This window comes from Diplotaxodon limnothrissa, linkage group LG7 (assembly GCF_057381915.1).
Source record: "Diplotaxodon limnothrissa isolate DT_005_m linkage group LG7, D_limnothrissa_male_GT1.1, whole genome shotgun sequence".
In the NCBI taxonomy this organism is placed as follows: Eukaryota; Metazoa; Chordata; class Actinopteri; order Cichliformes; family Cichlidae; genus Diplotaxodon; species Diplotaxodon limnothrissa.
The window spans coordinates 22,567,706-22,584,508 of NC_140602.1; the positions used below are offsets into that span (position 1 = coordinate 22,567,706).

The following is a 16,803-nucleotide window of genomic DNA, read 5'->3' on the forward strand; positions in this document are numbered from 1 at the left end:
GCTTGTCATTCAAAGTGTGCCATGGTGTCACCTTTGTTGATCAATGCCAGGCTCACAGCAGAAATGACTTCCTTTAGTCGGGAGATTGCTGAAGAGCTGCGGCGCTTAGCTAATCTAGCTGAAAATAGTGCAGTCAGTCAGGACTATTTACTTTTTCGTGTGGATGCTCTGACTTACCGTCTGTTTCAATTAGCAGCATACATGCACACACAGCTGAACCTTCAGTTTTAAATAATTTTAAGCAAGTCATTGTCTAAGCATCTCATTACAACACAAAAATAATACAAAATCAAATTAAAAACTGAAATCCCCAATTGCCTATTTTTATTTTCTGTATTATTTATTTATTTATTTATTTAGGCAGTTTTGGTGGTTCGTTTAGTTGAAATATCATTTTTGTCATTTCTTCCCTTGACATAAGAGTTTATGTTGTTTCTATGCGTATGATCACTGACTCAGACATGTCTGGGTGTGCCTTTCTTGCAGGTCAGTGAATTGCTGGGCACATCAGCCCCCAAGCAGCAGGCTACACTTACTGTGTCCTGCCGCGGGGAGGTGGGCTGGAGCTCCCTGGGACAGCAGCAGACCCTGCGGGAGTTCTTTGAATACAAACTAAACCCTGAACCTGTTCTGCCCAAGATGGAGGGTGTCACAGAGTTCACAGAGTACGTCTCTGAAACCGTCGATGTCCCTTCACCTTTTGACCTCCTGGAGCCTCCCACTTCTGGAGGCTTCCTGAAACTTTCCAAGCCATGCTGCTACATCTTTCCGGGCGGAAGAGGAGACTCTGCTCTCTTTGCTGTGAATGGCTTCAACATCTTAGTGGATGGAGGCTCCGATCGAAAGTCCTGCTTCTGGAAGCTGGTCCGCCACTTAGACCGCATCGACTCAATACTCCTCACACACATCGGCGCTGACAATCTCCCGGGCATCAATGGGCTTCTTCAAAGGAAGATAGCAGAACAGGAAGAGGAGCAGTCACAAGGCTCCACCAACTATAGTGACTGGATGAAGAACCTGATTTCTCCTGAACTAGGTGTTGTGTTCTTCAACGTGCCAGAGAAGCTTCGCATGCCAGAATCTAATCTTAAAGTGAAACGTAGCATCGAAGAGGCCTCGCTTACTTTGCAGTACCTTAACAAACTCGGCGTCAAGCCGGAGCCTCTCTTTCGAGTTGTCAGCAACACCATTGAGCCCATTACACTTTTCCACAAGATGGGAGTGGGCCGGTTAGACATGTACATTCTCAACCCCGTCAAAGACAGTAAAGAGATGCAATTTTTAATGCAGAAGTGGGCTGGCAACAGCAAGGCCAAAACTGGCATTGTGCTGCCCAACGGGAAAGAAGGAGAAATATCTGTGCCCTACCTGACTTCAGTCACAGCCTTAGTTGTATGGCTTCCTGCCAGCCCTACAGAAAAGATTGTTAGGGTGCTGTTCCCCGGGAATGCGCCACAAAACAAGATCCTAGAGGGCCTTGAAAAATTAAAGCACCTTGACTTCTTGCGCTATCCTGTTGCCACACAAAAGGACATTGCCTCAGGAGCTCCTCCCTCTGTTATAAAACAAACCAAGTTAAAACAAAGAACGGATAGCAAAGAGAGTCTCAAATCCTCTCCGAAGACCACTGCAAAGGCCCCAAAGAAAGAAGTCGAGGGGCAGGATGATGTGTCAGCCACCACAGAGGCAAAGGGTGACTCTGTGAAAGAAAACATATCAGAGAAAAAAGAGGAGAAAAAGCCCACTAAGACTATAAAATCTAAAACTGAAGTGCCAGAGAAGAAAAAAATCATGAAAGAAAAATCACTGAAAAAACATTCCAAGGAAAGAGTGTCAAAGATGGATGAGAAAAAGGACAAGGAAAAAAAGGAGATCAAGAAAGTGAAGAAGGATGACTCTGCCAAAAAAGATGACAAGAAGGATGCAAAGTTCAAGGATGACAAGAAGAAGGACTCATCCAAACCTGAGCTAAGAAAAATTACTAAGCCTGACCTGAAACCACTTACACCAGAGGTAAGGAAGACATTACATAAAGCTAAAGTGTCAAGTAAAGCCAAAACTGGCAAAAGCAAAACGGTGAAGGTTGAACCCGCTGAACCCAAAGCAGAGGAGTCCAAACCTGAAGTTATACAACCTGAACCGGTAGAAAATGGAGCTGTTGAGGGAACATCTGTTCCCTCCACACCTGAAGACCTCACCAAGGAGTTTGAAGAACTTAAAAAGACTCAAGTTAAAACGGTTTCAGCAGAGCTGGTGGACAGCAATAAGGTCTCTTCTGAGCCGCAAGCAGGAACGGAAGAGAAAAGAAAACACGAAGAAGTGTCTGAAATCCCACCTGGAACAAAGTCCCCTGAAAAGGAAGCACCAGCCGCAGAACTCAAAGCTGAAGCTAAAGACGAAGACAAGGAAGTGACTCAGGAGCGAGAACTAGAAGACGCTCAAAGGTTTGAAGATGAGGGAGCACAAACTCAGGATGAGGATGAGGAAGAAGAGGAAGAGCCCCCAGCTGCTGTAAAGAAAATACAGGAGGAGGTGGAAGAAGACATGGGAATAGGAGAGGAGGAAGATGAGTCAAAATGGAAGGAGGCAAAAGATGAAGCATTTGATAGAAAACACGAGCTAGAGGAAATGGAGAAGTCAGAAACTCTCTTAGCCAAGGTTGTGACTAAAGAGGAGCAACAGATGATTCCATCAAGGGAAGAGGAGGAGGCAGTGGAGAAGGCTGAACTGGAGGAGGTGGAAGATTTAGATGTAATAGCTGATGAAGAGATCAAACCTGAACATATGGATGAAAGCAAAACCACAGAAATTCTGACTGAGGTCAAAGTGGAAGAAGAAGAAGAAGAAGAAGAGGAGGAAGGCTACCTATCACATGTTGGAGGGGCTACTGCTCCTATAACCTCAGTAGCTCAAGGTGCTGCTGCAGCTGAACCCATGTCCTACATCCAAGATGAAACTATTCCTGGTTACTCTGAAACAGAACAGACTATCTCTGATGAGGAGATTCACGAGGAGGCAGAGGAGAGAATACCACATCTTCAGTATGACGTCGGTGCCTACGACATCTCTGTTCCAGATCAGACAGGTTCATTTGTAAACATCCACGGCATGAGGGAGATACAAGCTGCAGCCATGACAGAGAAAGGTTTTATTCCAGGTGTGCAAGAGCAAGTATCGGTGTTCACCAACATCATCACTGCTCCTCTGGCAGAAGAAGAGCATGTATCTTCTGCAACATCCATAACAGAGTACGACAAAATATCCTCCTTTCCTACATCTATCGCTGAAGATCAGTCGGTGGCATCCGTTGCAGCACCTCAATCTGAAGAGCCGCCTAAAACTCCAGGTCCCCTGTCCACTCCGCCTGACTCTACTCAAGGCAAAGAGCAGCCACTTTCTGCAGGAACTCTTTCACCACCTTCTTTGGAAGAAGACAAACAGTCCAAGTCTCCATCTGATGATCTACAACTTCCTGTTGCAGAAGTGCAAATGGCAGCTAAGGTTGTAGATACTCAGGAAGAGGAGGAGGAGGAGGAGGAGGAGGAAGAAGACCAAACTCCTAATGTTGAAATTTCACTTGAAAAACTCCAAGAGGGCTACGCTTCAACCCAATTGTTGCAGGGTAAAGAGAAAGACATTGAAAAAGTTGCTAGCTCGGGGTCACCTGAAAAGTCTCTACAAGACCTCAAACCTGACCATCTACCAGTTGAAGAGGAAAATATTGACGCAGTTACACCTAAAGACATTTCATCTGTTGTGCCTACTAGACCTTTCGGATCCGACTCAGTGACTTCAGAGAGCGAAGAGCGTTGCTTCAGTCCAGATGATGTCACTGTGAAAATGGCCTCTCCTCCGCAGTCTGGACCCTCAAGCGCAGCTCACTCTCCACTTCGTCAGTCACCAGTGGAAGACAAGATGAAGCTCCCTGATTTGGAGCTGCAAAAGCAAGAGGAATTTGGCGATATAGTGACCACAACTGAGGACAAAAAAGGCGCAAAAGATGATGCAAAAACTGAGACAGAGGTTGATCAACAGAAAGCAGATCAGCATGAAGTAGAATCTGCAAAATCTTTGGACAAATTATCTGAAAAAGACATGAAAGAGGCTCCAGTGATCAAAGACCAAGAAAAAGACGCTTCATTCCCGCCAAAAGATGAAGGAAAACAGGCAGAAACTTTACCTGTTGTTGCACAACCTGTAACAGATGTACAACTACCAGTTTTAGGGAGCAATTCACTGGAATCTGACGACAGGCTCACAGAGAAAGAACCTAAAGTGCCTGAAACAGGTAAATTTCCAGACAGGGAGAGTCGTTTCCTGGACGATGATGATGATGATAACAAGAAAGATGATGACGATCATGATGATAAACCTGCAGTTAAAACCATCAAGGCAGAATGGGAAATGGAAAATGATGATACTTTACATGCTGAACAAATCAAGGAAGAACAGAAGCAGGAATCTGTCATTCAGGAAGACATTTCAGCCATTAAATCTGTCACAGATGAGAACACACAGAAAGAGGCAGTGATAGATGATACTTCTGATGCTAGACCTGTCAAAGAGGAAGTGGCTAAGGACACATTGACTGTTGATATTAAAGATGAATACAAGGAGCCAGAAAAAGACTACACCCCAGTGGCCCAAGAAGTAGAGGTAGAAACTGATGCTCCTGAGGACAAAAAACTTACAGATGAACAGAAACAGAAAGACGAAACACAAAAAGATGATTTTGACCTCAAAACCACAGGTGAGGTTAAGGAGACACAGGTTAAAAAGGAGGATGTGTCTGATAGCAAGATTTTGATGGAGGAGAAGGAAGAGACAGAAAAGAGTGACACCCTTCATAGTAGCACTTTTAAGATTCAAGAAAAAGAAGTCAAAGAAATCCACCTTTCAGATATCAAGCCTGAGAAGGAAGACATGGGGAAAGAGGGAAAGGAAGAAGATCTCCCTTTCATGGAGAAGAAAAAGGAGACTGAAACATTAGATACTAGTCAAGTCTTCAAAGATAATAAAGAGGAAAAAGAGATGGATAAGATAGATTCTTCTGCTGCCAAGCCCTTTACTGTTGAGCAGAAAGAGGAGAAAAAAGAGATTTTTGACATTACTGTTCCTAAAGTCAGCAAAGAAGAAGAAGACGGTATTAGCAAAAAAGATGAATCAGCCATTACTATAAAAGAAGAAAAGGGGCAAGAGATTAGTATGGATATTACACCAAGCCTTACCAAGTCAGAAGAAAAGGATGCAACAGTGTGTAAAGATGACTCTGTGGCTAAACCAGCCACAGAAAAGCTAGAGAAGGACAAAAAAGAGAGTGATGACACCACAGCTCCCAGGGAACTGGCTAAAGATATAACAACAAACATGGACGACGCTTACATCTTCACACCCACTGTAGAAGAGGAGAAGAAGGAGGGCATATGTAAAGATGAGACTCCTCCTGCTATTAAACCTACCTTGGCAGAAGAAAAAGATAAACTTACAAGCATAGATGAAATTTCTGGTGTTAAACCAGCAGGTGAAGAAGAAAAGCAACAAGAGGAAAGTAAAGATGCTGCCACCATTAAACTTACCGAGATGGAAAAAGATCACCTGACCGTATCTAAAGTCGATAGTTTCTCAGCTACACCAACTGAAGCAGACACAGAGAAAACACTTCAGACCGTCGAACCAGTTGTAGAAGAAGAAAAGGAACAAGTATTGAGTAAAGACGTAACTCCTTCTGCCATACCCGCCAAGATGGAGGAAGAGGATGCAATGATGAGCAAAGAGATTCCTCCTGTCAAAACAAGCACAGAAATTGTTGTAGCTGGTGCTACACCAGCAGCGCAGGACGAAAAAGACAGAGAAAATGGTAAAGATATTTGTGCTGTGGAATCAGCCACAGAAGAAGGAAAAAGGAAGACGACACGTGAGGAGGAAATGCTGACTGTCAAACTGTCCAAGGAAGAAGAGACAATCCAGGATCATAGTGTTGCTATCGAACCCACCAAGAAAGAAGAAAAAGATACAGACGCTATTAAAGATGTAATTTCTGATGCAAAACCCTCCATAGTGCAGGAAACCAAAGACACAGCTGGTGTCAAGTCCCTCACAGACGAGGTAAAGGAGGCTGAACTTAGAGATGCTCCATCAGATGTAAAACTCATCCAGGAAGAGGCAAAAGAAATACCAAAGGAGGAAACTTGTGATAAAGATATTAAAAAAGAGGATGAACAGATTATTTCTGAAGGGGCACCCATAAAGGAGATGAAGGAAAAAGACACTGATGATACCAACTTTCAACCCACTGAGGATGACAAAGTTGTGGAAAAAAGTGACATTTCTGAGAAACAAAAAATAAAGCAGGAGCCTAAAGAGCAGGAGAAGAGTGATACTGATGACCACAAAGCTATTTTGGAAGATTTGAAGGATAAAGAAACTGTTAAGGGTGATGCAACAAAAGAGAAAGAAGCCGACACCACTGACGAGCAACCCACAGATGCAAAAAAAACAGAACCATCTAAAGTTGAAACCATTAAGGATGAAACAATCGATACGGTCAAACATCACATTTGTGATGCAGAATCTATCAAACAGGAACCGGAGAAGGAGGTGTACACTCCAACAGTTTCTAAAGAAGAGAAGGAAATAAAAGATGATTCCCCTCTTGAGCCAGAATCTAGGAAAGATGATGGAAAACTAGTAGGTCTTTCACAGACCCAGCCCTTGGAAGAGGAGAAGACTAAGAAAGATTATGTTTTTGATATTAGTGATAAACATGGAGTGACCTCTGATAAGCTTCCTGAAGCAGATAAGGATATTTTTGGAGCTGCATCAGTCGAAAAGCAGCCAGACTCTTTGGCAGCAACGTCAGTAAAAGATGACGTTTGTAAATCTCCTGACCAAATTTTAAAGGATACAAAAGAAAAAGATATAGAATCAGGGGTCATTATTGGTGTTGAAGACAAGATGGGAAAAGAAAAAGATGATACACATGTTGCGGAACTGAGCAAAGAACAGAAAATGGAAAAAGAGCAAGAAAAAGAATACACATATGAATCTGAAGGCATCACAGAAGAAAAGAAAGAGACAGCAGAGGACGAAACGATGATTAAAGAAAAGGATTCTGCCAGCGTAAAGACCGATGAGCTCTCAGAGAAGGAAAAACAAGATGTCTCTGATGCAGACCACACCAAAGAGGAGAAATGGGAGAAAGAGGAATTACAGGAGAAGGACATGGACAAAACCATTAAGCAACCTGCTCTGGTGCTCTCTGGAGAGGAAGTATCGGCATCCAAGTTAGAGTACAAACCTGCATTTGTGGTTCAGTCATCTGATGAAGACAGAGAAGATGAAGAGGATGAAGACATTTGTATGGGAGGAGCAGGTTCCAGACCTTTGTCAGTGGAGCCTAGAAAATCTGACCATGACATCTCTTCTGCAGGTTTGCCTTTAACCCAAACGGTACAGATGGGTGATCAAACAAAATCACCTACATCTCAACAGCCCACAGTGATTATACCTACACTTACAATGCAGGAACCCTCTATGGATGAGGACTTCAAAGAGTTTGGGAAAGAGGAGTCCATGCTTTTCCTTGAAGCAGACAAAAATATTGCAAAAATAGAAGCTACACCTGCACCACTCGCTAAGCCCGAGCCATCCTTTGATATTCCCACATCAAAGGAGACAACCTCTGCCAAAACAGAACCAGTGTCAGACTCATCTGAGAAAAAGCCAGCACTGTCAGCAATATCAAGCACAGACAGCCAACCTATGAGCTACACACTTTCAAGTACTGAAAGCCAATCTAGCGTGGAGGAAATGCCACATCAAGAGAAACAGATACCAGCTGAGGTGAGCTCAGGAATCCAGAGTGCTCCAGAGAAGACAAAACTGGATGAGAAACCAGTAAAAGAAACAGAGAGAGAGATGGAAGGAGAACGAGAGGTGGCGTCTCCGGGATTATCACAACCTTGTTCGTATTTTATGCTGGACAAAGATTCTGAACATGTCAGACGCACGGCTGGCCCAGCAAAAGTGGAAAGTGAAAAACTGAGCACAGAGGAGACTGTCAGTGGAAGGCTTGAAGACGAGAAGCACAGCTTTGGCGCCTCTAAGTACGATCCATATGAAAAACCTATTCCAGGAGATCACGATTTGGACTCACAAGAAGTTTCTCTTGGTTTTGATCATGCTTCTGACATCTGTATTGATGATAACAGAAGATCAAGCCAGGCGGAAGCTGGAGGAGCCATGTTCCTCCTGGATGAGCAGTACAAAGAAGAACCTCTCTCATTCAGCAGAGTCGACTACAGCCCAGTTTCCCTCACAGAGAGCGAGCGAAGCAGCCACCACAGTCGAAGTGACTCCCCAAGATATGAAGACCGTGAGAAAGGCCAAGAGGAAGAGAGTGAGAGAGAAGAAAGGGCAGACACACCATATGTTGACAAAAGCTTTTCAGCTTTAGAGGTGCAAGACAACAAAATGTCTCAAGCTGCTGAGGCCTATTCTTTCACTCCAAAAGAAGACAAACCAGAGAGGTCAGAAAAAGAGAAAGATGACATAAAGGAAGGTGCTGCAGCAGCCTTTCAAACACAGGCACCAGTAGAAAGTGATTTAGAGTCCAGCAGTGCTGCTCTTCAATCAGCAGGCGTAAGACAAGAAATACCCTCTCCCTCATGGAGCCAGACAGATCTTGGTGAACAAGCATCAGGTACTGCTTCACCTTTTGGAGAATTCAGAGAAAAGGAAGCAACAGAAAAAGACAAAGAAAAATCTGAGGAGTCACTCAAAGACAAAACTGACTCCTGCGACCATAGAGAGGGATCTCCATCTGGTCGGTACTCGCCTGCAGAAAAAGACATTTTACCTCAGCAGCCATCGGTGTTAGAGAGAGAGGATGCATCGAGTGATTCAAGGAGTCCCTCTTCGGCCACATTTATAGGACATGAAATTGATGATAATGTTTTGGCATCTGATTATAGCGAAGTTAGCAGTTCTGCTACATCTAAATCCTTAAGTTGTGCTGAAGGAAAAGAGAGCCTGATAGACAAAAGATTACTTGTTGAGGGAGAGGATTTTAACGTTGATGATGACGAAGATGAAGATGAGGAGGAGGAGGAGGATGAAGAAGAGGAAGAGTCAAGTGACATAGATATGGAAAAAGGTGCGAGAGAACAGTCTGAGAAGGAAATGTGCAGACGTAGCTCTGGTGACAGTGCTGGGTTAGCAGAGGTAGAGGACTCAAATAAAAAGTCACAGGTCCCTGACTCAACTAAAGAGGAGACTGTATGTAAGATGACACCTGATGATGCCTCAGCTTTTAAAGCCGTGGATAAAGAAGTCCAGGATGTAAGTAAAAAAGCACCTGAACCAAAACCAATTAAAGAGGAGGCCACTGCTAGAGATACAAGCACATCCAAACCTCCTGAAGCAGCAAGTAAAGACGAAGGCAGAACAACTTCATCAACAGACACGTGTGCGCAGAAAATAGATGAAAGCTCTGTTGCTCCAACAGTTACACCCAAACATACTGAAGAAATAAAATTAGAGGATACTGACAAAAAGCATTTGTCCCCTGAGCCATCCACAAAGAGGAGGTTGTCGTCAGCAGAGGGTGTTTCTTCATCTGATGTACTAGAATCAAAAAAAGGAGTTGAAGATAAAGAGTCTCCATCACCAGAGTCAAGTCTTTCATCAAAGGAAACCTGTCATCCGACATCCACGAGTAGCTTAACTGGCAGCTCTTTGGCAACAGACCAAACTGATTCTATGTCAAAGCCTACGTCCAGTCCATCCTCACCGCTAACAGGTAGCTATGCTGATATTGGACATAGTAGGTATGAGAGTTACTACAGTGAAGAGAATGGAGTAGCATTGAAGGATGACAGGAAAGACACCCTTGTGCTCTCAGATGCCTCCCAGCAAAGTGAGGATAAGTATTTAAGCCAAAGAGATGTCCAAGAAGGAAGTCAAGATGTGAGGCGTACTTCTGGTATCACAGAAAAACACGAGGACTCTACCTCATCACCTTGCCCATACACAAGCTTAACATACTCCGCTTCGACGTACTCCTCAACATCGTACAGTTATTCATATTCAGGGTCTACCCATCTGAGCCAAAAGCTGGGAGGCAAAGATGAACCTTATAAATTATCAACCTCTGAAGTATCTTTGGCCAAAGAGGAACCATCAACTGCGGCAGCGTCAACAAGTTCCTGCTTTGGAGGGTTTCAAAGAGACGAGTACATGGAGGTAATGACAAAACCTGAAACAAAAGAGTCCTTGCCCAGTCAGTTTGCAGAGAGCAAACCATCATCTCCAGGCTTGTCTACTACTGCCAAGCAGCCAGAAGATCAAAGTAGTTCTGTAAAGCCAGACGCAAAATCTTCTACTGACAGCTTTCATATGCTTGAACCTGTGTTAAAAGCATCCACAACAGCACCATTTTTACAAACTACAGGAGACGTTAAGGAGAGTTCATCCACATCAGAAGCACGCTTTGATGTCTCTCCCCTCCAAAGGGCTGACTCTTCTGACAAACAGTCCCAAGAGAAGGAACCTGATACCCTTGAAATGGAGGATGGCACCCTACCGTGTCGTATCGAATGTCAAAAAATCCAAGTAGCTGAGCAAAAACAGACTTTCTCATTGATAACTGAATCATGTGTCGCACAGAGTACAACATCCTCTGAAGAAACAAAGACAGTCGCCATTACCTCTGCAACCGCTGTGTCTAAACCTGATGCAACGGTGGAAACAGCTCAACAGGCAGCATCGGTCACTCCGGTGAGTGACACTGACACTACCAAAACCTCATGTGCCGTAACAGACCTGCCCAAATCAGAAGAGGTGAAAGAGAAACAATCGCAGGTAAAAGAAGAAAAGAGTGCTGGGGATACTGCACCACTAAAGGATGATGCCAAGGTGTCAGAAAAAGAATCAAGTGAAAAAGATGAAAAGGCAGACAAAATGAAAGACACTGAATTCAAACAGGTAATAGAAGAAAAGAAACCAGAGGAAAAGAGCATTAAAGACATCACAGAGGAGAAAAAAGTAACTTGTGATCCCAAACTGAGTGAAAAGGTAGAAGATGGGAAACAAAGGGAGGCCGAAATAGCGGAGGAGAAAAGCTTATTGGAGATGCCGTCTGAGAGATTAGAGGTAAGGAGAAAGAGCAGTATATCTGATTGGGAGCTTCTACAAAGGCCGGACGACTTTCCAAGTGCCCCCCCTCCAGGTTATGGTGATGATGATGAGGAAGGAATGGAGTGGATGGCAAGTGCCCACAGTACCTCAAAAGACACGTACCACACAGAAACATCCAGCAAAGGAGATGTAAAGACTGATCGCCCTTCGGATTTGAACACTGGAGCAACTTCCTCCTCTGAATCCCCGCCAGGATTCTCCTCCTGTGAATACAAACATCGCAAAGGCGAACTTTCTCCATCCTTCATCAACCCCAGCCCTCACCAGCTCTCCAGTGATGAGGGTGAAGTTGATTGTGGCAGTGGCCACTCCCAGGAAGGGGGTGAGGATGATCAAGAGCAGCACTCTGTGAAAAGGAGGTCACACAAGCAGAGGCGCCACCATGCTCAGAGTCACCATGGAGATGCCGGACAGGGACAAGGCCAGCTGCCTGGTGCAATGTCATCTGGTTTGGCTGTGACTTTAGCTGGTGAGGAGACACCACCGACATCAGTGAGCGAGTCATTGCCGTCACAGTCCGACTCTGATGTCCCTCCAGAAACTGAGGAGTGTCCATCAATAACGGCAGAGGGAAATCTGGACTCAGACGAAGATGCTGAGCATCTGCCGGTGGACAAATTATCTGGAGCTGGTGGTGGCCACCATCCTTCATCACCACGGTCATCTCAGAAGACTCACGATCCCCTTCCCGCTCCGATGAAGGACCCTCTACCCCACCCACCTCACCCAGATGTGTGCATGGTGGATCCAGAGGCTCTTCTCAATGATCACAGCAGTACAGAGAAAATTCTCAAGAAGGAGCACAAGACCACCAAGGGCCTGAGAAAGGGGAAACCCAAGTCAGCCTCTCCTGCTCGAAAGGGGGAAGTCAGGAAGAGGTCTTCTACTCCAGTGAAACAGTCTAAGGACTCTGCCTCGCCGCGATCAGCCTCCCTCAGGAGGAAGGACACAGACAGAAGCTCCAGGCTCATCAAAATGTCTGAAACCCATGGTTCAAGGAGCGAGATCCTCAACCCTGGGAAAGGCTTGGTCAATGGCATCAAGAGCAGTTCAGGTGAGGTTAATCATTAACATTCGGTAACACTAAGCTTTTGGAAAACCAAATTTAATCAGGAGAGCTGTTATTATCATTATTGCCCCTAGATATTTGACCTTCACTTTACTGTGTAATGCATATTCAGAAGGAGCACTTTAAGAACTTTGCACATTTACAGCAGGTAAAATAAGCATCGAACAAGTCACCAATTTTCCAAGTAAAGAAACTTCTAAAGGTGCTATTGACATAAAATTATCACCAGACGTCAGTAACAGCCCATCCAATCCACACACGCACAGTCTTGCTAAAATGTTCTCACTTGTTTCATCTTCATCATCCTGGTAGATGGCAGCAGATTTATACCTAGAATATCTTGGCACATTTTCCCATTTATCCTTCCTTCTGTTATATGAAGCAGTACTGTATGCTAAAAAACAGATTTCACCTCCCACCTCCAGACTTCACTGTTGGTATGATGTTTTTTGGTGAAATGCAGTGACTTTTGATCTCCATATATCGTGGCATCTAAAGACTTCAGTTTTGGTCTCACCTAGCCAGACTGAATCCTTCCAGTATTTCACAGACTTGTCTAAATGTTGTTCAGCAAACTTGAAATGTGCTTTAACATGCATTAACATTTCTTCAGCAATGGAGTCTTGTGTGACTCCATTGCCATGATACAGGCCATGGCGGTTGAATACATTACTTATTGTTTTCTTTGAAACAATTGTACCTGCTGATTCCAGGTCTTTCTGTAACGCTCCACAAGTACTCCTTGGCTCTTGGACAACTCTTCAATAAGGTTAAGGTCTTGAGAGAGCTCATTATCTAATTACTGATAGATTTCAGTAGGTGTCGTGACTTTCTATGCCTTTCTGCACCTCTTTTCTTAGAAAATTTATGATTTTTTTAATACTTATTTACCTGCTGTATTACTGTTTGATGGAAATAGCTTCTGGGTCTGAAAAGTGATGCCAGTGAAAAGGTTCCTTTAACCTGTATTATTTATAATGGCCAGAAGGGGTCCATGAAACATGATGTTCATATTTTTCATTTTGTATGCCTTCATCAGAGTAAAAAGAATGATTAAGCAGGGCAAGCTTCGTCAGACCTGTAGCATCTGCTTTCAAAAAGCCAAAGTGACAAAGGCAAAAATGCTCAAATTGAGGCTTCACAGCTGAAAAATTATTGGCTATGTTTGTCTTGAATTTTAAGTCTATGGCTGTTGCACACAAAACAGTGACATCAAGGTTGATTGTATAACAATAGAACTCATTACTTACAAAGCTTTTCTAAGAAAAATCACTTCAAGCGATAACTCCTCAGGTGGTGATAACATTAGCACTTCAAACAAAATGGAGAATGTTCAGGTCCCAATCGGATCACATTTAAAAATCCAAACAAAAATAATTTCGTCATATGAATGAATTAGATAATTATCTCACTTGATGAAAGCGCTTATTCCTTTGTGCATTTTCAGGAAAGTCATTTTTAATATTTGAATTCTTATTTTGTATCCTTGATCACTTCCAGGTAATAACGCCCAGAAATCCAGTTCGACTGTCCCCCCTGGACCACCTGTCTATGTTGACCTGGCCTATGTGCCCAACCACTGCAGTGCCAAGAATGTGGACCAGGAATTCTTCAAGAGAGTGCGGGCTGCATACTACGTTGTGAGTGGGAATGACCCAAGCAGTGGAGAGCCTAGCCGTGGAGTCCTGGATGCCCTGCTGGAAGGCAAAGCTCAGTGGGGCTCCAATTTGCAGGTATTTATCCCCTCGCTGCCTTAGCTTCAGCATCTTGTTCTCTTTTGATATTTTCTCACGTTTTCTATGACTATAATATATGTACTCTATAATATATGGATAGATTACATCAGCAAGAGTTGAGGCTCGGGTGTGAAATTTATGGTTTTCAGGGTTTTTATCGTTTTTATCGTTATTTTTTAAATCGTTTTTATCATTAACTGTTTCCCTGGGTCTTTTACCATGTGTTATGAATAAATGTTCTTTTTCTGGTACCGGTACTAGTTTTATTTTGCTGTATTTACCCGCAACACCTTAAAGGCCGGCCCGTGAAAATATTGTCGGACATAAACCAGTCTGTGGCGCAAAAAAGGTTGGGGACCGCTGGATTACATATATGAAGTGCACAGCATAGATTCATTACTTTGGGAAACCATGGCAATCATGGAATCAACACTTTCTTATTAAAGAAGTTGGTAGACATCTGAGCTAAAAGGATAATAATCATAATAAGGCTGATGACTTCACTGTATCCTGCAGAGCACCTAATGTGTACATTTACTTGACCTTGTGGCCCACAGCAGCAAATATAACTAGAACGTCATTCTTGTCTCTAAAGAAAAGACAGCTATAGCTCAAGTGAGCACATTATCAATTATCAAATTGTAATAAAAAAATTAAACGTTTGCTATTTTCATTTCCGACTCCTTTCTTATATTCCTATAAGAGTAGCTTTGTGTGAGTCACAGCTCAAAGTAAACCTTATTTATCTCACACAGTTAATTGTGTGAGATAAATTCAGGGGTTAATTGGTGCAGCCCCTCAATTAACCTACTGTCTAAAAAAAGCTGTTTTACCTCATTTCCTTTTAAGCCAACTTTCTTCTGATTAGCTGCTCCTCCCAACTCACTGGACTTAAGAAACCGATTGGCGATGTCATGATAGCCATGTCCACCTTATACGCTGTCTATGGTGTGCACAACATGACCCTATTAAGGCTATTGAGCATTTAGAGCAATCTGAAGCCTGAGCTTTTGGCTCACATGGTTTATGAACTAAACATATTTAAGAAAACACACACTCGGCAACAGAGCACTTTAAAAATAACTGTGCACCTTGACGACCAAGGAATTCAGCTAAAGTTTTCCACAGTGTTTTAAAGTCTCCTGCTCTTCCTCTTGTTATCTAAGTCAGTCTTTCCGTCAGAGTGCCGTGCCATTTCTTTGACTCATGCATGTATTGTTGGTAAATCCAGTTTTGGCCTCCTGTTCTACTGCAGTCCAAAATTAATTAAGACAGTAAAAATTTTGGGTTATTTACCAAATATGTACATTTATTGCCTGATAGCGAATCTTTAAATTTACAGTTGATAAAATTTAAACAACTGCTTTCGAGCATAGTTGTAATTTAGGATAGTCCCATACACAGTGAAAGAGAGTGGCTTTTCCCTCAAACATTTGACACATGTGTTAGAAATGTTCACTGGTGCAATATAATTCCTCATCAGCAGTTTGTATGTTAACAGTTTCGTTCTAGTTTGAATAGATTAAGTATTTGGTTTTAAAGCGTCCCCGTCCCCGCTCCCTTTCATCTGTATTCTGTCACACATGTCAGTACTGGATTCACCACTATGCAGCAAACAAGGCTGTTCTTATTGTGAAGAATAGAGTACCCAAGATGGCATCATGGCAGCTCACATTGCCTATATTTTGATGATATCAGATGTTTTAATTGCATGTTTTTGAAAATATTTTTGACAAAACTCATATATCTGAGATTACTGGTTAATTGTCAGAAGATTACTATCCACGTACAAATCTCCATTTTTTGGACACCTTTTCTCATCCAAATTCTAAGCAATATATGATGCATCCATAAGAGGCAGAAGGGTGATATAGAGGGAGTATCTTTAATATGCTAATAAAATTTATATCACGTCTATTGTATTTCTAAGAAAAGGGTTTCCTGTTGTTCTTTTTTGTATTTCAGAGTCTGCCTTGAGGTGACTGTTGTTGTGATTTGGCGCTATATCACTAAAATTGAATTGAATTGAATTATAAGAACTGTTTTAGAGGTAGAGGCTCAGTCAGTCAAAAATAGAAGAGTGCAGAGCGTAACTGAGTGGATCAATAGTAGTACTTTCGGTTTGGACGCTGTCTTATACAGTCAGTGGCCCTGTGGCACGTATGAACAGCATTGATGATATAAGACATCTCTGGCAGGTAGATCTGTCTGGAGAATGGTTTGGAGACTATGTACTGTTAGTTAAAACACTAGCCATTGGACCTGTACAAATTCTGACTCCAGAGTCCTCTCCAAATCAATCTGTCCTACTCCCTTCCTGCCAGCTCGCCTCTCATTTCCTTTTGTTATATCTCTGTCAGGTTACTCTGATCCCGACCCATGACACAGAGGTGACCCGGGAATGGTATCAGCAGACGCACGAGAGGCAGCAAGACCTGAACATCATGGTTCTGGCCTCCAGCAGCACCGTAGTCATGCAGGATGAGTCCTTCCCCGCCTGCAAGATCGAGTTCTGAGCTTCGAGGGCACCGCTCCGCTTTTCCCGCCGCCAACAACCCCTCCCTCCTCATCATGACATTAGAGCGAGAGCGAACAGTACTCTGCTTCTTCAAAGCTTCTCATTCTCTCATGGTACCAGTCTCAGACCCATTTGCTGCAGTCCTCAATACACTAGATTCTGTTAGTCAAAATTTTGGGTATATGCTTTGTGATAGTGGGGCTATCTCGCAAATAATACCGTACTTTTTATATTTGTTTTCTTCTGTGAGTTAAATGTCTGCCCTTACACATTTCTTATAGAAG

General features: G+C 43.1%; 1 protein-coding gene across 2 annotated transcripts in view; it reads left to right on the forward strand.

Annotated features, from left to right (window-relative positions):
* map1ab (microtubule-associated protein 1Ab) overlaps positions 1-16,530 on the forward strand; it is a 96,697-nt gene extending 80,167 nt beyond the window's left edge. The window contains exons 5-8 of one of the 2 annotated variants that reach the window (XM_085359440.1): positions 487-4,524; positions 4,615-12,250; positions 13,766-13,998; positions 16,362-16,530. In XM_085359440.1, the coding sequence (XP_085215566.1) occupies positions 487-4,524; positions 4,615-12,250; positions 13,766-13,998; positions 16,362-16,517 (12,063 nt within the window). In that variant the 3' untranslated portion in view covers positions 16,518-16,530. Of the gene's footprint in view, positions 1-486; positions 12,251-13,765; positions 13,999-16,361 lie in introns of both variants that reach the window. The other variant, XM_085359439.1, reaches the window with a different exon arrangement.
* Positions 16,531-16,803: the final 273 nt, after the last annotated feature.